This window comes from Colius striatus, chromosome 6 (assembly GCF_028858725.1).
Source record: "Colius striatus isolate bColStr4 chromosome 6, bColStr4.1.hap1, whole genome shotgun sequence".
In the NCBI taxonomy this organism is placed as follows: domain Eukaryota; kingdom Metazoa; phylum Chordata; class Aves; order Coliiformes; family Coliidae; genus Colius; species Colius striatus.
The window spans coordinates 22892615-22916952 of NC_084764.1; the positions used below are offsets into that span (position 1 = coordinate 22892615).

At 47.7% G+C, this 24338-nt stretch overlaps 2 protein-coding genes across 5 annotated transcripts in view; one reads left to right on the forward strand and one right to left on the reverse strand.

Moving 5' to 3' along the window:
- Nucleotides 1-11815, forward strand: part of BTBD7 (BTB domain containing 7) — a 55361-nt gene extending 43546 nt beyond the window's left edge. For all 4 annotated transcript variants that reach the window (XM_061997969.1, XM_061997972.1, XM_061997970.1 and 1 more), the window contains 4 exons: nt 834-1023; nt 4116-4294; nt 4966-5394; nt 7026-11815. In XM_061997969.1, coding sequence (XP_061853953.1) covers nt 834-1023; nt 4116-4294; nt 4966-5394; nt 7026-7841 — 1614 coding nt within the window. In that variant the 3' untranslated portion in view covers nt 7842-11815. The remainder of the gene's footprint in view (nt 1-833; nt 1024-4115; nt 4295-4965; nt 5395-7025) is intronic.
- Nucleotides 11816-13159: 1344 nt separating this feature from the next.
- UBR7 (ubiquitin protein ligase E3 component n-recognin 7) lies at nt 13160-24128 on the reverse strand. The gene is made up of 11 exons (XM_061998207.1): nt 23911-24128; nt 23694-23827; nt 22842-22902; nt 21204-21299; nt 20001-20054; nt 18753-18858; nt 17390-17574; nt 16698-16829; nt 16157-16319; nt 15689-15750; nt 13160-14650 (listed from the first exon to the last, which is right to left on the reverse strand). The coding sequence occupies exons 1-11, from the start codon at nt 24070-24072 to the stop codon at nt 14558-14560; spliced, it is 1248 nt and encodes a 415-aa protein (XP_061854191.1). The 5' UTR covers nt 24073-24128; the 3' UTR covers nt 13160-14557.
- Nucleotides 24129-24338: the final 210 nt, after the last annotated feature.

Below are 24338 nucleotides of genomic sequence, written 5' to 3' on the forward strand. Positions count from 1 at the left end.
CTTTGCATTGTGGGCACAAAGGTAGGAGAGCACCAGGTGGCACTAAAGCAGCAAAGGAAGACTAGCCAGTTACAGTTGTATGTTTGTATGTTGGATTGTTAAAACTAACAAAAATGTGTTAAAGAACATGTGATAAAAGCTTTGACTTCTAGTTTTCAGGTATATGGAGTACATTCAGGTATATGGGAGTGCTTTAGCAGCAATTTTAAACTAAAAAGTGCATTCTAAATCCCGGCCACCCATCAGGAGCCCTACTTGTTTCTGTTAATTTCATATTGCACTGTTGATATTTTTTAAAACATCGTTAGTTGTTTAGCCTTACAGGGAGGCCTCTCATACGTACTGCTTGGTAACTACACTTGTATTCATAGCTCAAGTGTTGTGAAGTGCAAAAATTGCAGATGAATGATTTCTGATTATTGTTTTTTCTTTCACTCCCCTGTTAGCCTCCCATTTAAAAAAAATCGCTTATCATCAAATAAGAATCTTAAAAGCGTATGCATAGGTTTCTTCCTGTTCCTTTAAGACATCTGAGGGAAACACATTTCACTTTCAGTCTAATGCCTTCTACTCAATGGCACAGAGAGTTGAGATCTATAGGCAGGAATTATCTGAGAAGGTTACTTCTAGTCAGACAGATACAAAACAAACAAAGCAACCTTCCCAAACTGTACTCACCTGCCTGACCTTAGCTCTGAAACTCGACTCTGATGGTGACTGGAAAATGGAATAGGAAGCACTGTGGAGAAGCCAGGTGCTGTTTGGCCCTGGAGAGGCTGGGGTTTGGGCGTGCGGATGCGTGGCCTCACGAGGCCCCAACACTGTCATTGCAGTCAGTGCTGGATGAGATGATGGTGGAACAAACCGACCTCGTTCGTCTGCGGATGGTGCGAATGTCCAACGTGCCCGACACCCTGTACATGGTGAACAACGCGGTGCCGCAGTGCTGCCACGTAATTACCCACCAGCAGGTCAGCACCAACCAGGCCAGTCCTCCTTCGGTGATAGCCAACGAGATCCCAGGTAAGGCTGCCAGGTCACCTGCCACGAGGCGCGACTCGGGGCCCATAGAGAGCAGCTCTCATGCTGAAATACAAAACCAAAGGTGCTGCAGGACCTGTGAGGTAATTTGGTCTCTGATGGAGCATTGTGTTTAGCCCTTTAAATGGCCCTGCTCGGTCAAGTCGAGGGGGTATGCTGACTGGCCTGGAATCCTTATTCCATCAGTGAGTACCTGAGGAAAGTGTAGCAGAAAAAAACACATAGAATAATTCCCTGTTAAATTCTGTGTGCTCTTTAACCATTTGCAGCTCAGAGTTGTCCTATGGTGGATACTGTTTCTGTGAAGTTAGCAATTTTCAATGCATTTTAAATCCATGAGCTTATGCAGTATTTTGCACAACTTGCATACACTTTTGGCATCCGTTTTTAGATCAAATTTCAGTAGATATGGATCAGTTTGAGAGTCTGTAGAAGATCAACAAAGATAACATACCACTAAGAACACAGTCATCTTCCTCCCTCCACCAGTCCCTGTTCCCTGTCTTATAAGCTCTTTGTATATCAAGTATAATCAGCTTTGTTGAAAGGAAGCAGATAAACTGTTCTTACAGATACTGGAGCCAGGGCAAAAATAGTGTTTTAAATTGCTGACAGAGAATTTGAGATGTTAGGAGGATTTGAAACACTGTAAAGTTAAACACTGCAGTAGGTTTTCTAGGAGGCTTTGTAGAATGTTTTTCATCTACTTGTTTCTCGTGATTTGGGAAGAGACCTGATGAAGCCTGAAAGGAGCTTCTGTAGTTTGATAAAAGTGCTAATGGTTTAGAAACTTGGGCTCTCAGCAGTACATTACAGTACTCAGACTTTTTTTTCCCCCCTCTACAGAAGAAAGTAAATATATTCTTCATGAGTTCATTGTAAAGTGTTTCATTGTAAGATGTGACCTTGGTAACACTTTGTTCACTCTCAATTTCCAGAGAAACTGAGAAGGGAAACAGGTTCTTAAAGGTCACTAATGTTTTGCAGGAGTCTTTGTGTTCTGAAAAAAAAATCTGTATGTGTTGACAGCTGTGAGACATCTTGACCGATCTGAAACTCCACTACAGCTTGATTCCATGCAATTTAATATGGAGGCATTACTGCAAGCCCTGAGATCTGAGCGTGGCTACGAGATCTAGGCCTGGCCACTGGTTGGAGCGTGGGTGTGGAGTCCTGCTCACTTCCTGCTTGGCTTAGTTCTGGAATGAAGAATTGGTTGTTTTGCCAGTGCCTTGTGCTAGGAATGGTAGATGGAGCCCAGTTAGTTTGAGGAGATTCAGGCATATACCAAACCTCTCACTTGCACAGGAATCCATCCCAAAGCACAGCTGGAGCACAGGAGCTACTGGAGGGAGGGCTTGGCAGCGTGGCCTCATGCCCTTGGTCTGTGCTGCTGCAGCAGGCGGGGGTGTGACAGCTGTGCATTTCTCCATCTTGTCACCTCGCCTCCCGTGTTCCCCCTGCCCGAGGGCTCCCTTTGCACAAATGCTCGTGGCAGCGTGTCCGAGTGCCACTCAGGCAGCGCCGCTGTGAAGGGAGCTCAGCCCCTGCTGGTTCTGCGGCTCGTTGGGTTTCCTTTAGGTATTTTCCACTTTGAATTTGAACTAGAAATCCTGCAGCTGACTTGAGAGAAATGTTTTTTCTTAATGTATATAGTCTCTCATCCCTGTATTTCACATGAATAATAGTAAAAAAACCCCCAAACCTAGGTTTGAGAAAATATCGCTTTTCAGTGAAAGACACTGTTTTTATGCCTACTGATTTGGAGAGCTGCTGCAAACTTCTCTAAAATCCTCTTGTCTCTGATAGCAAAAAGCTGCTTGTAGCTAAACACCTGGCTGCTAAACCAGGACTTTTCAGAAAACTGAAGTGTGTGGAGAGTAGTGTGGAGCCTTCTAGACTGTCTAGAACTGCTTTTTTTTCCTTATTACAGGGACTCAATTGTGAGGAGAATATTTTATCCTTCATGTACCAATGTAAACTTTGTGAAATTGGGACCAGTTGTAGTTGCACGGAGTTGGGTTTTCTCCTTCTCTGTAATGCAGATGTCTCTTCACACCATTCTTGCTGTCTGATCCACTTAATTTTTATGAGGTTTTATTATGGACATCTGGTCCTGGTGATGTCTAATGCTTGTGAGGCTGCTAAAGGAACAGATGCCAGGACTTATATGTTCAGAGATGTGGATTTGTCATCTCTTTAAGGATATGCACGTTTTCCTGAGGACAGAAAGACCACTGAGAAATGTTATTTGTTTTCAAACAACAGCAAGAATCACAGAATCTTAAGGGTTGGAAGGGACCTCGAAAGATCATCCAGTGCAACCCCCCTGCCAGAGCAGGACCACCTAGAGTAGGTCACGCAGGAACCCATCCAGGTGGGTTTTGCATCTCTTCAGAGAAGGAGACTTGACAACCCATCTGGACAGCCTGTTCCAGTGGCATGAGGAAGTTTTGCAACAGGATAAATACCCCAAATTATACATTGTTTCCTTTTGGAAGGTTTTTGGAGGTTGTTTTTTTTTTTTAAAATTATTTCAATATGGTTGCATAAACCAACGTAATTTCAATAGGTTTGTATTGGCTTATGGCTTGTGTAATTTCTTTAGAATGCTCTTTCTGTAGTTATGTGCTGGTGTTATGGTCTTGTGATTATAGAATTCCACTAGAAGTGTGAGTGTGTGCCAGAAAAAATCAGTGTATTCTGGGCCTGTAGAATTCATGAGGGGAACAGTGGGCTATTATTTAAGCTATAATGCCCCCACCCCAAACAGTGAAGTTCCTGCATCATGAGTGGTTTTCAGAGAGGACTGTGTCTGTGGCTCATTCTCACAGAAGCCTTTGCTATTTGTATGGTATGTGTGTTACCCCAGGAGGCCTAACGGTGCTCCGGGGAACACGCATAAGGTGACCAGTTCCTGGGAGGATGCTTCTTGACAACAAAAAAACACAAAGCCAAATCAGCCCAATGTTAGACTTTTCCTTCAGAATCAAACCTAAGCACTGCAATCACCCTTACCATCCCACGGCTCAACAAGTAACTTCTGTTCTCCCTGTTGTGTCCCCCCCGTGCAGTTCCCAGCCTGCTGGTGGTGAGGGAGATGATCCGGCGGCTGCAGGAGCTGCGCCACGCCGAGCAGGTGCAGCGCGCCTACGCCCTCAACTGTGGCGAAGGCGCCACCGTCAGCTACGAGATCCAGATCCGCGTGCTGCGCGAGTTCGGGCTCTCGGATGCGGCAGCTGAGCTCTTGCAGGTGCGGAGCGCTGGTCTGCGAGACTGCGAGTGCGCGGGGATTTGCCTCGAAGGTGTAACCTGCAGTAAGAGAGCTGCTTTGTGTGTGCAGCTGCACAGTGGCTTTGGAATGCCTTCAGAGCTGTCCAGCTGCAAGGCGCAGCCGGGCTCTGACATTTGACTTCATAAATGTGGAAGTGCAACGTAGAAATGTTTTTCTCAGGAGCTGTTGCCATACAAGGCTCTTACTGCTACAGATTTCAAGGACAAAACAAACCTGCTGAAGAGACGGTTGATGAGAATAATCAAACCATAACTAGAAGTCTACCTTACGATTTATTCTTGAATCGGAGGGAGAAAAAGCTCAAATTAACACAGCGGGTCTGCACAGCCCATCTCAGGGCTCGGAAGCTGCAAATCCCACCTCTGTTTGTCCACTGCTGTTAAAGCAAAGGCATTTGTTAGTCAGCTTATTCACACCATGAATCTGGTGCTTCTTGTCTTATTCTTTTGTAAATAATCTTTCTTCTGTGGCAATCGCCTCGAATGTTGCTGAGGTCTTAGGTGGGCCAACCAGCCTCTTACAGTATTAGCAGGCTTTTAGTTCCAACACGTGTTAGCGTAGGAGGTTTTCCTGGATGACTTCCTACTTCTTGTCACCTGCCGGTTTGTTGTGGTTTTTTTCCTTTGCAGAATCCTCACAAATTCTTTCCTGATGAGCGATTTGGGGACGAAAGCCCGCTCCTGACAATGAGACAGTCTGGACGCTGTCGCATTAACAGCACTCCCACTGCAGAAACCATGTTTACAGAACTGGACTCTTTTGTGGCCTTCCATCCACCGTTGCCCCCTCCTCCACCTCCCTACCACCCACCAGCAACTCCTATTCACAACCAGTTCAAAGTGGGCTGGAAACAAAGGGTGCCAAGCCAACATCCCTCCCGCTCCTTTTCGTACCCGTGCAACCACTCGCTGTTCCCGTCCCGCGCAGCCCCCAAAGCCGTGCCACCCGTCTATCTGCCCGGCGTGAAAGCAGCTCCCCCCGACTGCACCAACACCACGGCGCTGGGCAGGCAAACCGTGGCTGCGGCGGCCGCCGGCATGGCAGCCGACAAGCAAGTCGTGAGTATTGCACTTTCTCCTCTTCTCCCCATCTCTGGCCACTCCCAAGTAGCTCACGGAGTGGAGCTGGAGAGAATGCTTATGATGATGCAACTTGACTTTTTTAAATAGAAGAGCATCTCTGTTGGTTAAGAGGATAATTTTCTGCCAAACTGGCTGTCACCATTCTGCATCCCACAGGCATAGCCCAGGCCCTGGGAGAATGAATGTTCCAGGGGCAGGAGCATTTTGAGTGAGACTTAAGGGATCCTCTGAAATGATAATTAGAACTTGCTCTACATTAAAATGAAATTTAAGTCAACGTCAGTGAGGGGCTGCATGCTGTAATTCGTGGGCAGAATTAGTGAGGTTGTTCTGGCAGTTCACAGGTAAGTAGTCCTGATATAAGCAGATGTGCATAAAGGGAACCTGTGGAATATGTGAAGGCCTTAAGGCTGGGAAAAAGATTTTAAGATGAGTAGACAAGCAGAAATTGGCAATTGCATATACAAAGGAGTTCGTCACAACATTTAAAAATAATCATTATAGTTGGCTGAACTACAGTATGATGCAATGAAAACAACGAACTGTGGCGTCCTGGACAAAGACATACCTTTGAAGCACAAGAAATGCTAACTGACAGAATTCTCTGCAGTGAAAAAAATGTCTTAGTGCACGGTTGTGTCATCCTGGAAACCTGCTCTTCAGGATTTTTAGTAGTTTTTTTTTCCTTTAGCATTTGCACTGAGTGTATTGTGCTCCTTTTTCTGTTTTCAGTCAATATTTAGCTTAAAAGATGTCGTTTGCCATTGTTTGTTCAAGGGTGAGTTTTGTGTCTTGTCTCTCAGTCAATACTGACTTCACTAAGGAAACCATACTGTGATTTCTTTCACCTTAGAAACGTTTCTGCTACTGTGTTTCTATAAAAATGTGAGGAGAAGCAAAGGCTTTGTATGGGTGGTGTTTTCATTCTGTATTCTTTCTATGGTGTGGGAGTTCCTGGGAATCGACAACTACTGAAATTGCTTTCATTAGAAATGATAAATACAGGCAGAAATGTGAGCTCCTCTGTCTGGGGTGTGCAGTGCTTGTGTCACTATGGGGTTGTGTGTAGGTGCAGGCCAGAGGAGAGGGGTACTGTCAGCCCCAGAGCTGCTGTCCTGGCCCCAGCTGTGCACGCACTCCTGTGCCTGCACCTCCTTGCCTGGGGAGCTGGAAGCACGAGTGGAAGGGTTGCACCTGTGGTGGTGACACAGATGTTTTGTGTCTCCCCGCCACTGGAGCCCTGTGCCCTGACAAACCCTTTGTTCGGTCCTGTGCTGAGAGCCTTGCATGGTTGAGTAACTGCAAGTGGCTCAAAGCAGATTCACCTTGGGGAGCTTAACAGGACACTCACTGATTGCATGGTGAGGAGGATGCGTTAAGGGAACTGTTACTGTGGCATAGCAGCCTCATGAAGGAAAGAAGTTGTCTTAGGTTGGTGGGAGGGGAGGAGAGGCATTCCTTCAGCCAGGTAGGTACCCTGCAGGCAGAGGCTGGCCCAGGCAAAGGCACATTGGGGAAACCCTGCCTTGAATTACAGAAACCACCCTAAGTACAGCTGTGTTCAGCTTTTGCTTTGCTTCCATGGACCAATTTCTTCTCTTTTCTAGTGTCCTCAGCCCTTGCTAAACGAGCTGATGCCAGACATCGCAATGGGTGTGTCAGCAATGTCTTTAAAAGACAGAAGGTTACCAGAGCTCACGGTTGACACGGAGTTGAGCCAGACGGTTCCAGAGGTAGGGCCCGGCCCACCCCAGCACATCTCATGTATTCAGAACAGACACCTGCCCAGTTCTCGAAAGAAACATGCAATAGAGCAAAAAATAGATGCTCGAGAAAATCAGCAGGAATATCCTGACTTCTATGACTTCTCTAATGCTGCATGCAGACCCTCTACTCCGGCACCCAGCAGGCACAGTCCTTCACCTTCACCAGGCATGTATTTTGGCCTGGATTTGTATAGCCACAACAAGGCATCACCAAGTGGCTTAAAGTCAGCCTATCTACCTTCCCAGATATCTCCTAAAAAGCAGGAGGATTCCAGGAGGGAGTACCTTCTCTCCCAAGACGGGCATCAACACAGACAAAAGAATGAGCCAATACACCTCGATGTCTTAGAACAACCTCCCCAGCGACTGGACTTGGCATTGGCTGCCCAGGAAAATGCTGGTAGTGGCCCCGTTCACATCAGGGGAAGAACAAAAATGGAAACAGATTTGACCTTTGGGCTGAGCAACCCCCGGCCTTCGCTCTCGGCCTACGCCGCTGAAGCACCAGAGGAGAGGCCTGGCCAGAGGCTGGCAGACGACGAGCCGCCGGAACTTGGGGCACAGAGGAACGGGGAGCTGGAACGGGAAGATGCGGGAGGCAGAGGAAGGAGGTCTCCAAACAAACCAGACTTCCTGTATAAAAAATCTGCCCTGTGAAAGCAAGCTCCCTGTGTCACTGTGCCTGAGTTGTAGACATCCCGTTCTTCGCAGCCTCTGGCCTGACATCTGTCGGAAGAAATCCATTCACGCCAGCAGACAAATTCACTCCCTTCTTCAGTACATCCATTGCTTTGTTAGAGACAGCATGTTATCAGTTGGGTTTTAATGCTGCTTCTGGTTTTATTTGGTGGGAAACTTTTTTTGAGTAAATTCAATTAAGCCTTTTAAAAAAGGAAGAAAAGAAAAGCTGGTACGTTTTTTCTACAGCCCAGTAGCCTTTTGCACCTGTACATCTATTTTAGTGCATTAGTTTTGTACTAATATGTTAAACTTTATTGTCACATTTAAAGGACTGTATTTTCATACTTTTGCATTTTCCCTTTCACCTGCCAGTTCCCTATGTGCATTGGGTTGCACATTATGAAGTGTATTTTCTTATGAGATAGTAACAATGTGATTATTTTTTAATTATAGGAATTCCAAAGAACAGCACATCAAAATACTGCATTTTTGGTTAGATCTTGTTTGCTCGTTTAGAACTGAAATCTTCCTGATTTTTATGACTACGCAAGAATCCAGTCTAATGTTTTGCTTGAGAAGTTCTGGCAGCTGGTTTTACCCTTGTCTTGCAAGCCCATTTCTATATGGACTTTTAAGAGTCCAGGGGGATATTTAAGAGTCCAAATTCCAGTGAAATTCACTGGTACCTGACACCAGTTTGCTTGTTTGCTTTCTGGTTCTGCTGTGAGCATGGAGAACTCTGCAGTCACCCAGAAGCAGTTATTAGACAGACTAGGATTGGTCATTTGCCCATGCAGAAATTAATCTAGAAATACTGTAAAAATTATAGTAATATCTTGTTCTTCCAGCTCCCTGTGTGTGGGGAGCACAGAGGCGGGAGCTGCGGATTCACGTGGAATCGGGGAGCGTCAGGAAGAGGAGCTGTAGTGTCTCTGCCATTGCCTGAACAGGACCTTTCCTTGGGTGGGTTCTCCCCCCCCACCCCAGAGGTGCTGAGGGGCTGCTCCTGCCTTGTTTCCTCCTGCCTGTGGCTAAAAAGGGCTTCACTCGCAGTGACGTCACTCAGTGTTCCTTACTGATGTGAGGGGTTGTCGCCTTCATTGGGGCCACTGCTCTGTGAGCGGCCCCAGTGGAGGGTGTCTGCTGGGGCAGCGGGAGCCATGAAGCTTTAGCCTGCTGCAGCCATGCTTCCATCCCTCAGCTCTGCATTGTTAAAGCACAGAGATGAGATCTTCCCAGACTGGAGGGGCCGGGAGCGCTGGGGGCTGGGGCTGAGCCATGTGCTGGGTGTAACAGTTATATTATTAAGTGCATCCTTTATCCTTCCTGTAAATGGCTTTACCACTGACTCGCTGCGTTTAGCGCGGGCACCCGATGGCACTGCAGAGATCACTGGTAAAGGCCTGTTTGGATGGGGTTTAAATGCAGTTTCTAGAATGAAGAATTTGCCTGTGGTGGAAGACTTTAATCCCAAGCATGACCGAGGGACTACTTTAAGGTTAGGTTGGGTTGTTTCCTGCAGTTCAAAACACTTAGTGCTGCTTCAACAGAAATCTTGCTGCAACTCTGCTTTCAGTTTTAGTTGATGGCAGTTTCACTGAAGTGTGCAAGGCCTGGTGACAGCACTGCAGCGCTGCGGCAGTGCATGGAACGCTGCCTTTCCAACCTGCCAGCTGGCTTCTGCGTCAATGCAGACGTGAGTGTTTCAGCCAGTACATCCCGAGTCTCCCGCCTGTGCGTCTCTAGGCCTCCTGCTCCTGTGAAAGCTCTGTAGACACTCCTTTGGAGGCAGCCATGGAAGGTGTGGTGTGGGACTGAAGAAGCCGAGCTAAACTGCACAGGTGATGTGTCTGGTGGGTGAGGGCAGATGTTGGGGTTTTTTCCCTCTGTCAGCCTTTTTAATCTATTGTCCTGACCACGGTCGAGAGGGGTGTTGTGGCCCTCTCCCCACAGGGTCCTTCTGTGGGGCTGCTGTGTAGAACGTGGCTGAAGGCCTGATGGTGCAGCTCGGGCTAGGGGCCAGGTGCTTCCTGTTGCAGGTCTGAGCCCGGCGCTGTCGGGGTGTGCAGCTCTGACCATGCGCCAGGGCCTCTGCTCGCCATCACACGCCCCTGGAACTCCCCGCACTCACGGCTGCGGTGGGAGCTTCATCGGCAAAAAGGCAGAGCTGTCCTCACAAGGCTTGCTCTTCTGAATCATTTACTTTTGCCTAAAATTGATAGATGTACCATGAGGAAACTATTTTAGTGACCCTAGTTTGACGTGGCACTGTGTGCCCGGACAGAGGTGACGCTTAAATCTACAGGTGGAACTTTTAAGCTTGAAATTTGTGGGGACGTGGCTGATGAAGACTGAGAAGTTTTGAGGTTATGGCTTGAGGGTAACACGAAATGCTTTGGCTTTGAAATAAATAAGCTGGTGAGAAATGCCTCGGGGCGGAGGTATGTCTGCCTTTTAGATATAACATTGCTTCTGAAGTTTCAGAAGCTGAACAGTATTAAGAAGACAGTCAAGTGTTTAAAAGTAGGTGCAGAATAAAGGACAAGTCCTCCTGAGGCCACGGAGACAATCGGGCCATGTAGACAATCTGCATTTTCACTTGTGTGGTCTGAGTTGGGAAGATAGCAGCTCATGGCAGCTGATCTGAGTGGAAAAGGATTTATCCCATTAGTAGAGCTGTAGTTTTGTACTCCAGCGTAAGATTTTCACCTTAGTTGGATGTGTAGAGGGAGGGGAGAGACCATCTTTGTTCTCAGTGGGAGCGTTACACAGAAGCTGGTGTTCACACCGCATCTCACTCACAAAACACACCTGCCAGTGCTACCTGCTGCTGCTTGTCTCTATCTACTGAAACTTTGGTGCAAAAGCTTGTTGTTTACATAAAGCACTTTCCAATTAAGCTGGAAATAATCATCTTTTCCTCCTGTAAATGTAATGGAGATTAACACATTACTGACTGTATTTTGCCTGAGGGTAGAGATGTGAACGTGACATTTCCTTGAACGAGGAAGACTTGTGCTCTCTATTAGAGCTCAGACTTTCATTTAGTGAGCAACATGCAAAAACTTCCTACTCCCCTTTCCCTGACCCCCTTCTTCTCTTCCTTAGTACCTGGATGAATAACTTAATTCCTGAAACAGACTCTTCCTTCAAAATGTTTTGTTGTTCCATGGAGTTACTGTCATTGTGTATTAGTGACTGCTGTGTGCGTGGGCAGTCCCTTGTTGTGTTTTTCGTGTTCTGGAGTTTCTTTTCTGAAAGTGAAGGCTGTGGCCACTCGTACTTGCAGCAGGCCTTGGGGGTTGTCCTGGAGCATCCCAAACATTTGTCTTATGGGTTTCTTTGGGCTGGGTTTGGTGTGGGGTTTGGGTTGAGTTCGCTTCATTGGTGTCTTAATGGAAAGAATGGTCGTGCTGCTGAGATGCCGTTCCTTCTAGTAACGAGACGCTTTGCTGGTAGGGGTGGTGCTGAGCTCCGCCGGGCGCAGCGAATGGCCCAGAGAGGAAAGTGCGGGAGCAAAGCCGGGGTTCGTGTGCCCACCGGGGCTGCCCGAGGGCGGCTCTGCCTTCAGCAGCCTCACCCTTGTGTTTCCCATCATTGTGTGGTTACTGGTATAAAGTCAAGTGCCTTCGACGCTAAAGGCTCAGAAAACTTTCTTAACTGACTTCATGTCCTATGCAAGTGTTTTTTCTACAACCTGCATAACCAGTACTTTGTAAAACTTGTTTACGCTTCAATTGTACATAGTGTTTTTTAAAAGAAAATAGTATTTTTATTTAGGTACCTCCAAACTTGAATTCTGGTCTCGTGTGACGCATTGTAAAACAATACATTTCTCTTTTGAGTACCATTACAGTTGTAAAAAGGTTTTCACTGGTTCTATTTTTCTACTGTTGCTGAGAAGCATGTAACACTGACTTTATCCTACGTATAGTTGGCATTTCAAATAAATGGCTTGTATAGAAGCTTCTCGTGTGACTTCTTGCTGCCGTGGCCGGGGGGGCGGCTGCCGGGGCTGCCTGCAGCCTTTGGTGCAACACACCTGCCTTTAACTGCCCTGCGACAGCGGCAGAGGGCTCCTACGGCTCCGAGTGCCCCGACACCAATAGCTCCTAAAACTGCCCTTCCCCTCTGGGGAAAAAAGTACACACAAGTGCTTTGGGGACAAAGGACAGGATGAACAGGAATGAGAAGAGAGGTTAAAAATTAATGGTGCTGTTCAAGCAGCTTAGTAAAAAAAAATCCCTTTGGTGATGTGGTTATGTGAGTTCCAGCTGGAGCCCAACTGGCTGCACCCCATCCCTGTCCCAGGCTCAAGGAGGCTGTGTGACAGAGGTGGTGGGACAGCCCTGACCTAGGGAAACATCCATTCCCTCAGGGAGAAGTGGGGCAGAGGCAGCCAGGGGCCCAGCACTCTGCACTTACCCTGTATCCCTGAACATTCCATCTCTGAGACCAGCCCTTCGCTCCTTCACCAAGGCAGTGCAATAGGCAGCCACGTGTTCTTCAGCGGCAGAGTCTTGACCAGTCTCACTGACAGCAACAGAGTGGGGTTACGTCCTGACACAAAGGAGAGCAAGGAAAGGGAGGGGACTGACACCCTGATCCCTGCACCCAGGAAGGCAAGTACCAGGAGCTACTTTCTCCACCACACAGGTTTTTATGTTGTTACAGGCTGCTTTCAGTGCATTTCACAGCAGAATTCTTCCACCACTGCTGGCACCATGGCAGAGACCTCACCCCTGGGGAACCTTTGGGAAGAAAGCGCAACTGCACCAAGGAGGTAGGAAAGGGGGAACGCTGGGGGCTGAGGCTACCTCAGGTGTGCCCCTCTGTGCCTGGGGAGAGGCTGGGGCTGGCCAGTGCACAGAGCCAGCACTGACCCTGGACGGTGCAGCTGTACCTGCAGTCACTCCGTTGTGTGCAAACCACGGCCCCTCTACAGCACTGCTGCCCTTCTCTGAGCCCAGACTTTGGGCTCAGGGTGACTTGAACTCAGAGCTGGAACCCAGGACACTGCTTGCCTCCTTCATTGAGTTACACAAGTAACCCACACACATCCTCCCCTGCTGCTGTTTCCTGCTCAAAGCTGTGCCAGCAGCAGCAAGGTGCTCAGGCTGGCGTGGGGCTGGGGGAGGCCAGGCTGGGCTGTGCCCAGCTCTTGGCATGGCTCCACAGCTCACTGCCGCCCCTTCCCCATTACCAGAAACAGCTGTTGTGTCAAACCATGACAACTGCCCTATATCATGGGCACAAACAAAGTCCTGCAACAGTACTTCAAAAGGACAACACTCTACAGATTGAAGAGTTATTTAATTTTTAGATACTGTTGTTAAAAGATGCCATTACAGCTCCCATAACAGTTGCTACAAAAAAAGCACATACACTACCCCCAGTTAAAGTCAGATGCAATTAGTCATTCTGCATGAAACGAACCAAGGACCTGAGCCTCCACAGTAGCCCTGGCTGCTGGAAAGAAAGGAGACAGAAACAATTAAGAGGGAGAATGATGGAGAAAGGTCTGGTCTTCTCAAAGTCACAGGTGGAAGCAGAATAGTACCCCATGGTAAAGGAATCCTCCAACTACATAAAGCAGGAGATAAAAAAACCTAAAAGCTAGAGTAGGCTCTCAACTTACAAAAAGTCAGTACTTAATTGTAGCTCAGGGTAGACTCTTAGAAATCAGTGAAACATTTCCTGTTCCACGATTATCACAGTGATTACCAAAAAATGACGTTTTTATCTAGACCGTAGGAAAATGCCTGCATGCTGTACTGTCAGGAATGCTTATCAAGTACAATAATTGGCAGTAGACTAGTTTTTAAGTCAAAGCACAGTAGAAGTCTTATAACAAACCCCTCCCCCATGCTTAGTTTGTGATTTAGTACTTCCCAGATAGTGTTTCTATTCCAGTGAGTGGATAAACTTCACACGATCAATTTTTGCATGTAAAACCACATGTACAATATTCGAAACAAAGTCAATTTATAAAACCAGAACACTCTCTTGCAAAAAGCTGAACCCCGCTTCTCACGTTTCACCTGCCCAGGGAGCACTTCTGCTGCAGAGCAGGACTAGGGCGTTGTTCCCTTCCCCTGCTGTCATCCCCCCACACACAGGAATGCAGTTTCACCCCCAGCTGGACCCTTGCTGGAGCCGTCTCCCACAGGGTACTAAAGGACACTCGCTTTGTGCTGGGCACCTTTGCTAGAAGGGCTGCACCCTGCAGAGGTGACCGAGCCACGGAAAGCAGGAAAGCAACATATGCCCAGCTGGCACAGCACACCCAGCCCAAAGCACATCCAGTGGGCACAGCACACCGAGGCCAATGCACAGGCAGCCGGCATTGCAGGCCGAGCATGCTGTGTGGTGCAGGGAAGGGCAGGTTTGCACTCAGTGTACAGCTCCAGGCACTAGACAAAGCAGGTGAAAGGCAGAAGGGTTACAGGGGTGCAGATCCCCCAAGCCAAGGGCAGCTTCTACAGGCATGTGGGGTTAGTACTGACACCCCTAAAAGGGCAATATCCTGGTTAAGAACAGAGTTGACTTGCTACAAATAAGAAGGTGCGAGACAAAATACAGACGTTCCTTGGACAGTTTAATTTTGAGAAGCCAAATACTGAAGCTGCCTCTTCTGTTCGCCAGTGAGCATCGTTTTCCCAGTTGTCCCTTCAGACCCAAGCCCTCTCAGTCTAACTACAGTAGTACTGCATCCTGTTAGTCCGTTGTCTTTTCCGTGACTGAAATTCTTCAAAGAACTGCTGAATGTCTTCTCTTTTAACCACCTGGGGGAAGGAATATGAAACCCCAGTTGTGGTACGACAATTCAATTACATGATCCTGGTTTGTTCCCTTGCATGCATCCCATGAGGGACCCCGAAGCTCTGATACAGCTGGCACACCAGCCATCCTGTCCCACCCAAAGGACACAGTCAGTGCCCATATCCTGTGACAAGAGAATACCAACAGAAAGATGCTCCCCAAAGGCAGCAAGAGCTGAGGGAGCAAAGCTCCTGGTGGTTGTTTTAATGGGTTTGACCACTTGTTTTTACCTTCAGGTAAATTAACACAAAGCAAGATTTTCACTGGCCGACTTCTGACTCATTATAGTGTAACCTATAATGGTGATTTAGCAAGTAAGACAACAAAATGCACGTGCTGATTAACAATCACATGCAGATTCCTCCAGGAAAACAACTGCAAGACTGTTTGACAACATTTAGTCTTCTAAGGGTTCAAATTCAATCTAAGGAAAAAACATTAAGTTTCAGAGCTTTTTTCCCTGCATACTGTTTATTCTGGAGGAGACTGAGGGGGGACCCCATTAATATTTACAAGTATATAAATGGTGGATGTCAGGAGGTTGGGACATCCTATGGTATCTAGCAACAGGACAAGGGGTAATGGGATGAAACTGGAACACAAAAAGTTCAATTTAAACATAAGGAAAAACTATTTCACTGTTCAGGTGAGGGAGCCCTGGCACAGGCTGCCCAGGGAGGGTGTGGAGTCTTCTTCTCTGGAGGTCTTCAAAAGCCATCTGGGCACATTCCTGTGTGACCTGATCTAGGTGAACCTGCTTCTGCAGGGGGGGGTGGACTAGATCATCTCTGAAGGTCTCATCCAACCCTTACGATTCTGTGATTTCTGTGACATCCGTCTTCTCAACAAATTCATGAAATCAGGTATTTCTAATTCCTACTAGAGTACCAGTAACTCCAAGAGAGGGAAAAATACAAGAGGACATCACAGCATTCAATGCCCACCCCCCAACAGTACTTAACACGTTTTCCGGCAAACAATTTCCACAAGCTGTGCCTTACCGTTCCCTCATCTGCAAATCTCCTGAAATAGTCAGTCAGCTCTGTCTTCAAATCATTGTATTCTGGATGGAGAAGCAAAAGCAACAGAAAGAAAACAAAAAACAAGATACACAGCTTGAGTTTAACACTGGCTCAAGAAGACAAGGCATTCTACTTCCTCTTGTCACTAGTCAGCTTTGCTCGAGACAAGCTTAGGATTGAACTTGAGCATAAATAGTGATAATAAAAAGGCAACTCTAAGTAAGCAGGAGAGGCCCAATCACTGATCAGAGCAGCCTACACAGGTCCAGGAGACCTTCAGTGCAATGTACCAAGGTTCAGGAAATGAATGAGTAGGATTAATTCAAAGACCAGCCCTGCTCCCAGCTTCCCTCCCTGGGTGGTGGGGGAAGCCCTCGCCTAGAACTCAGACGGGGCAGATGTCCTCACCACAGCACCAGCCCCTTGCTCCAAAGACATTGCACTTACCACAGATAAGTTCTACTTGCTGGACTCTGTTCATGCTGTTAAGGGTGTCCATTAAAGGGTCTCTCCTCTCTGTTTCTTGGTCACTGGTACCTTTATTTTCATAAGCCAGGACAGTGTCACATTCATCTGTCAGGAACGGGACTTCCAGCTCTGCATACATTTTCTGGAGAACAAAGTAAGATTTCCTTTCCCATGACAGAACTTTTCTGATGGAGATGCCCCCCGAGCAGCATCATTAACAACCACCAAACTAACGCAGAACATTTTGCAGCCAGCATTTCAGGCGTCTCCCTGCAACGCCTTCCAGAGCAACTCTGCATTTAAGCAGCAAAGAGAATGTGAATATTTAGAAGCTCCTTCTCGCTGTATGAATGCCAAAGGACTCGGTACGCTCCTGTATGTGGGGTGGAGTGGTGTTAGATGTTCATATGCAAGGTAAAAATGCTGACACAGATGTTACCTACAAGTTTCCCTTTCAGGATTCTGTGGGAACTCCTCCCTGCCCCCCCAGGTCCATGAGGGCAACAAAGAGAACACATACCAAACAGCCTTCACAGGTGCACAATTTGCTTCTCCAGTTCAAGGGCCAAAAGGTGGCAGTATCCTTTTTTAAAAACGGTTTGCTTTGGAGTTCTTTCAGCTTGCAGACTGGCCCCTCACTCTTAGGAACTACCTGAATTCAAAGGAGAGCAGTTTAGCACTCCACAACGTCACTTCAGATACACTTTCCAGCACGTCACTGTCCTCATGCAAGACTTACCTTTTGTTTCAGACACATTTATTTTTATGAAGGACAATACTACCATTTCATCCATATGAGAATTCTAATGTGGTTTTAGCAGTTTGCACTGGAAATTGCCGTAGAAATTCACAGCAATAGGCATAAAGGTTTGAGCAATCAGAGCCAACTGCCGTGCAAACGCGGCCAGAATGCACACGGCCTCTGTGTTAGAGGGAACTCACGATGAGCTCCAGTGGCTGCCCAGGAGGGAAGGATCTGACCTATCTGCACACAGTCACTACACACCCTGGTCACACACTGCCACGTGCCTGTTCCCCAGCCTCCACTGTGATCCAGAGACCACACATTTCAAGTGTCGGTGGCTGAAAAGGAACACAGGAATGGGCTGGAAGCATTTACCTCTTGAACCAAATCCACCCAGGAAGAGGTGGGCTTTCCTCCACCTATCATCAGTACAAAGGCTACCAGAGGGAACAGAAGGTCCATTTTACCTCTGGACAAGCAGACCCAGAGCTAGTGGATGGCTCATTGAGCTGTTCTGGTTGCTTTTCCTCCTTCATTTCTTGGTATTCCACTCCACTTTCCTTTTTTATTTCTTTCTTCTGCTCCTCACTTTCCTCAACCTTCGGGACAATCCTTTCATCTTCAAGGGAGTTCACTTTGGTCAAAGCAGGAACTGGAAGACACAGACCCACGTGAGTGAAAACACTGTGCCCAGCAACCTATGGGCTACCACAGACGACCTCTCTGCTTTGCAGTGCAGCATCACAGGGCACCAAGGTCCCATCTTACCCTGCAGGGTCCTGGATACATTCCACAGCTGTCTAGAGACACAGACCTGGGTATACACAGAAACCACCCTCTCTTTCACCATAGTCTTTTTCACCTCTCATATGCCTATTTTAAAACAGTCTGTTTCTCAAAATACGAGTCCTAGGAGAGGGAAAGGGTATCACAGTTTCAGATGGTTCTGTATCCCTGGATAGCTACGGCAGGTTCAATGGCTGGCACATACTTTTCTGCTGACTTTGTGTCCTTCATTTTCTCCAGACACATGCTCCCAGAACTCCATGACAGATTGACTACACTAACCACTTCCTTACTTAAAACAAGTGTTTTCCGTTGATGACAAGTCAAAAGTGTGCTCTGTAACATAGCTGATTAGGAGGAAACACAAAACCAACCAACCCCATTCTGTACTGCATTTACGTTAGAAGGAAGAGAACTGCACATAAGCCAGCTTGGAATCCTTAAAATCACCAGTGACACTTCTGGCCTCTAGGAGAGCCATCACCAATTGATATAAGCAACATTTAGGAGACTCTGTAAAACCAGCTCTGTCCACAGAAGTCAAGTCACCTCTCCTGACCCCCCCAAGGGACCATACGCCATGGCCCGGTGTGACTGCAGAGAGCATGTGTCCTGAGCACAGCCCCAGCTCTGCACAGATGAAGGCATTGCATGTTCCTTTCAGGCCACTATTCTTCACTGTTGGCTACTCAGAGCCTCTTAGACTCAGCTGCTTGCCCTATTGCTTCCCTCTTAGTTCTCTGATCCAGTTTAGAAATGAAGTTCCTTGAGACAAGTATTAAACCTCCAACCATCTACGTGTCCTGGCACATCCGTGACAAAATACAAGAGCGAGCATCACAGAATTAAGGCTTGAGAACAAGAACTGATGGTTCTTTACTGAACATTTATGGATGTTCCACGCCTTCCACTGCTGAAAGCTACTGTCCAATATAAGGAACATCACTGCTCCAGCCACTTCAGCTGTTGTTATGTCATTGCTTGATCAAGCATGAGAAACACACTCTAAGGAGAGGCTGCCTCCGGTGTCCTCGTGGCCTTTACCTGCCAGCTGCGACGCGTAGGCCCACAGGAAGTGGCAGTGGTTCATGCAGGCCTGGCACACCATTTCGTGGAAGTCTCCGCTTTCAGGGGGAACTGCACCCAGATGCTGTCAGAAACAAACAAGCACGCAAAGTGAAACCTTCGCTGCAAACTGACTGACTCGGCTCATAGCTCAGAGGAAGTATAACACCGAATGCCATCATATTTTCAGCACAAGCACACACTTCTGGCAACTTGCCATGTAACACTGGGAAAAAAAAGATAGAAATCCCAGGGAAAAAAAATTAAATCATTCTCTTTGTTGACCACCTTTTGTATCTCCTACACACCCAATCCTACCATCACCTTGTCTCTAAACATCATTCTTGTAAACTGGCCTAAACATAGGACATGCGAAAACACCTACTGCACACTTCACATCTAAAATCTTACACAACTGATTACTTCCTTGCAAGAGCTTGTAAGTCTTCATGCGGAACCTCAGAAGAAGAATTAGGGCTCAAAGCTCTCCATAAATGGGTGAGAACTACTCGGGCAATTAAAAGCACTTACCAGCTTTTGCAAAGCACTCTTGCAAAGCTCACAGTATGCAGCACAACATTCTTAATACATGCATTTATAGCAAGGAACCCCATAGTTTATCTACAGCACCTGTAATTGAAACCAATCATCTTTTCTTTTCTTTAATTCTTGGATCCTGCAACTTCAAACAGGGAATTTCGCTGCTGCCCACCGAGGCTGAATCCTTAATGCTTCCACGTTAAGTAGGGCACACACTGCAGTCCTGAGCTGCTTTTAAAAGGATTTCCCTAAAGTTCGTAGCCAGGAACCAACAGCACAGTTTGTTCCTTGCTCCTTAAAGGAACTGCAGCCTAAAAAGCATTATTTTGAATGGAGAGCTATTCTGGTAGTGGGTAATGACGTGCTTCAGTGAGGATCTTTTTCTCACTGCTTGTACCAATTTGAATTTTTCAATTAAAGAGTCAGTTATAAAGATGATTTTATTCTGCAGCTGAAGCCTTCAAAAAGGTAGAACTCTTCCTAGGATTTTTGGACTGGAGTGGAGAGTCATACAAGATAAAACTTGCCACATTCATTTGCATCGGATGAAAAGAATTACCTCAGAACTCAGGTAATAATCTTTTGAGAGCTACAGCGAACCTTCCCAAAAAGGATAACACAACAAACTTCACTGTACAAACTTATTTCTACGCGAATGGCAATTCTGATAAGTCCAGTTTCCCTTACCCTTCCATGGAACCAGTCTTCACAGACTATGCATTGGATCATTTCATCTGGAATCTAGATGAACAGTTGTATTATTAGCATGAATACCAACCTCCAGAACCACACAGTCTCCAGATTCTGTGATTCTATAATCTGTGACTAACAGCAACCTCCAGAATCTTTCACAAGCCTCAAACTGCAGTATTATGCAAAGGCTGCTCAAGTGAATTGCATTTCCCTCTTCACCCACTCACAGGGAGGTACCATTAACAAGCAGTCACTGCTTTGTGAGTCAATTTGCTCCCCTGGAGTCCAACAGTACATATAATTTGTCGTATTAGCAAGGCTGCAGGAATGCCCATTTATTACTACACAACTAGTCTTCCCAGTAGAGTAAGACATTGTCACAGAGAAGAGCTGATAAAAGTTAACAAGCTATTGGTACCCTTCTTCCTACGAAGAGGAAAGTGTGAACCACCAGCTTAGCAAAAGGCCCTGATACTGTGACATCAGGTTTATATAGGAATGCCAGAATCTTAACTGAACGGTCCACAACACAATACAGTACAAACTGCTTTGTTATCAAGCAGTTATTAAGGACTTCAGAGTCAGTTTATTAAATACTAAATACTAATTTTTTTTGTATTTGAAAGACTTGTGTCTTCCTTATTCTTTTAACCACCTGACATCTGTGGCTACAAACACAAGCGTGCATGTACAAACCAAGTGGTGTATGGTAACACTACAGACAGAGCAAAAGGTGTTCTGACTACCATAGAGGAAGTTAAAGTCAGTACTACATGACAGACTTCCTCCTTTCAGAAGCCTTGACAGAGCTGTGTTACAGGCAGGAGGAAGCAGATCCCTGTCTCTCCCAACATATGCAATGTGTTTATTCTGCGCTTGCCACATTTCTCAAAATGATGAGAAACCCACCCCCTATGGGGAGTCTGTGACTTTAGAGCAGGCAGAACTGCAGCAGCGTTTTGTCCAAAGGATGGTTCATCCTCCTCATCTGTCTCCAAGGCAAAAACATGTTCTACCATTTAAAAAAATATATTAAATCGACCTCTTTCTAGAGCACATGACAACTAGAAGCAATATGGAACCCAAGACTTCCTAAAGTGAGATCTTCCCTGCAAAGCAGCTCAGCAACCGCCCTTTGCACTATACTTTTTACAAATGCCATCTATATATGACTACTACTGGGTTTTCATTTCTTACCTCATCTTCAGGATCCGGATAAGGTCTTTTACAAGTACAGTATAATCCGTAGAAATTGTCATTGTACTTATTTCCTGAATTCACCTTGCCCTTCTCCTAGGAAGAAAGGAAAAACAAAGTCTCAAAAGACAATGCAGTGAAAAGACAGAAAAGATGTATGATCTTGAAAAATCCAATCCCTGTTCCACTTTAATTCCTAAAAACAATGATTATACTTATCAGCTTGAAGATCCAGAATGAAAGATACTACCTAGACACCTATGCTGTACAGTGAGCAGCAGGTGGGGCACGTGAGGAATACTGAAGTTCACAAGAAAAGAGGAAAAACAGTCTTTGTACCTTTGTAACAAACGGCAACCATGGTGTTTGTTAAGCTACTGCTACTCTAAAATGATGCAAGACTTTTGATCACCAGTCATGCCTGCCTGCTGCCATTACAGCAACATCTGTTCATTTATTGGACACTTTCCCCTCCTTTTATTTTTCCACATCCAGACCAAGCTTTGTTTCATCTTACTACTAAGCTTCCACTAAATTAATGTCATATAAGGCTCACTCTACAGGAGAGGATTATCCAAGTTACCAAACATGCTGAATGAAATTCAATTACAGGCAATCATATTTTTTAAAAACCCAAAAAGCCACTAACAGAGCTGCAGCAGAGGGCTTCAGAACTGCACACAGCTGTAGCCTAAGGGTACCACTGGCCCCTGCAGAAACACCTGTGACCCTTCCTGATGTCACTACAAAATGCTTCCTACCACATTTCTGCCAAAGGTGACAACAGCATGAAGCCAGCCACATTAATGGGCACATGCTGGAGGTCACGACACCTGCAACACTGATTCTGCACTGAAGGACAAAAACAGTTACCTGATCCATTCTGTTGCCTCAAATGAGAAAAAGTAACGTCTTAAAACTGTCAGAGGCATCCCTGCAGGGATGGCAGATCTGTAGCCCTAGGCTGCCTAGCTGTGCATCCGCCCCAGTTCTGCCAGAACAACATGGGCATACACAAAACCACTTGCTGTTTCTACATTTGGACCGTTAATCCCCCAGGAGCAGCAGTGCTGGCAAGCCAAATGGCTTCCTGTCACAGCCTCCCAGCAGCTTCCCAGCCACCTGATGAGTCTGAAACACCTACCGAGTATGAGACCACAATGAGCTTAGTACAGTAAAAAGCCATCCCGTCGGTAGGCTCTGGCAACCACCTATCGAAACAGCTTAGGGTACTAATGCTACCACAAAGGAGGGGAAGGAACTATCCCTTTGTCAGCAGCACAACCTTAAATTTCCTTAAAGCAACTTCAAAATTGCACCCTAAAAGGTTCTCCTGAAACCAGCCTAAAGCTTATGAGATGTAGTAGCGCAGGCACCATGGCATACTTCTGGCATTATGTTTACAACGGATACAGAACTGCTGCATTCATGGAGGCCAAGGATCAAACATTCTCACTTCTGGCAACATATCCCTTTGCTCTCTCAATAGTTTTACCATCTGCTGTAATACTCCTACCTTGTTTAACTCGCAGGGAAAAGCAGAGGCACCACATGAGCTATCACTAGCTAAGCCAAGGCATCAGCGTCCCAAGTGCCATTTTGTGAGTCTCTGCGCATGAAACCTATGTCTGAACTTACTGGGAGTAACTTGCACTGCAGATTTTTGAACTTGCTATTTCCACAGTCACAGCGGAAGTTCCTGGAAAGAAAAACAGCACTTCAGGGTTTGTATTAACTGAAAACACATCTGGTTTTGTGTTTATAACAACTCCCAGCAGTTTATTGGGAGGCATAAAAAATATTCTTGTGGCTATTTAAACAATAGCATCAGTCAGAACTGGCCAAAGGGCCTTGCAGCCTTACCCTCTCACATGGTGTTCTTGGCAGATCTCTGCTAACAGCATTGTTTGTAACGGCTCTTGGCTGGGAGAGCACAAAGGCACAGCAACCCCCAGGTGCTGCAACTACCACACTCACAAACATGAGCACGTGTGTTGGTGAAGGAGAAGTGTGAAACCAGTTCATTTCCAAAGGCTGAATCCCCGAAGGTGATTAACCTCTGGTCTCTTACTCAGGCACTTAAGCCCCCAAACAGGACCAGTATGCCACGCTAACAGGGGAACCTCAGCGGCCTGTCCTTAGCCGCCTGGGCAGTTTTGCTGGGAGGAACCTATTTTGAACAAGTTACACACGAGGATGCCGGTCCTCCCTCAATGCATGGCACCATAAGAGTGGAGGGTAGACTGCCCTGGCCATCTCGCCTCCCACGGCCGCATCCCGTGCCCGTGCCCAGCGGATGCCGCCTCGCTGTCCCGCCGGCTGACGTCGCTGCGGGCAGGCTGCGAGGAGCCAGCGGGCAAAGCAGCCGCCGAGACAAGCCGCGGCAGCAGCCACGCGCCCGGCGCGCTGCGGGCTGAGAGAGCTGGAGCCGCCCGCCCCGCAGCCCGCTCCATCCTGCCGCCCGCCCCGCTCCGCGCCGCCCCGCGGTACCTCTTGGTGTAGAGCTCAAAGAGGCGGTGTGTGCCGTGGCACTCGTAGCTGCAGGCCAGGCAGATCCCCGCCGGCTCCGCGCCGGGCGGCGTGCAGGTGCCGCAGGCGTACAGCGCCTGTCTCCTCACGGCGCCCTGCGGGCCGAGACCCCCGCGCGGTTACCGGCGGCGCGGGACGGGGGGCCAGGCCCGCCCCCGCCCCTCGGCCCCGCCCCCACCTGAGAGTAGCTGCAGCGCTCGTGGTCGCTGCCGCCCAGCACGGCCCGCGCTTCCTTCTCCAGCTCCTCGTTCTCCGCCAGCACGTCCGCCAGGGAGACCACGGGCTCCTCCGCGCCGGCCCCGCAGCCGCCCTCCGCCTCCGCGCCCGCCGCCGCCGCCATCGCCGGGACGCGACGCCGAGCGCCAGACGAGGCGGGAAACGCGCGGCCGCGTCGCTAGGGGGCGGCGCGGCGGAAGCGGAACCCGGCGGTCACGTGACCGGCGGGGAGCGGCGCGCGCGGGTGCTGGGCACGTGACCGGGCCGGGTGGCGGGATGGAGCTGGTGGCGGAGCTGACGGGTCGCGACGGGGCGGGTCAGCGCCGTGCGGGTGCCCTGCCCCGCGGCCGACGGGCACGGCCAGCCCGCGCAGCTGCGGGCGCTTCGCCA

What these genes read in the sequence shown, in the direction of transcription:
- UBR7 (XM_061998207.1), bottom strand. Translation starts at nt 24,072, where the DNA reads ATGGCGGCGGCGGCGGGCGCGGAGGCGGAGGGCGGCTGCGGGGCCGGC. An exon ending in TTTGAGCTCTACACCAAGAG is followed by an intron (nt 22,903 to 23,693) that starts GTACCGCGGGGC and finishes TTTTCTTTCCAG; the next exon opens with GAACTTCCGCTGTGACTGTG. An exon ending in CTGGGTCTGCTTGTCCAGAG is followed by an intron (nt 16,830 to 17,389) that starts GTAAAATGGACC and finishes CTTTGAATTCAG; the next exon opens with GTAGTTCCTAAGAGTGAGGG.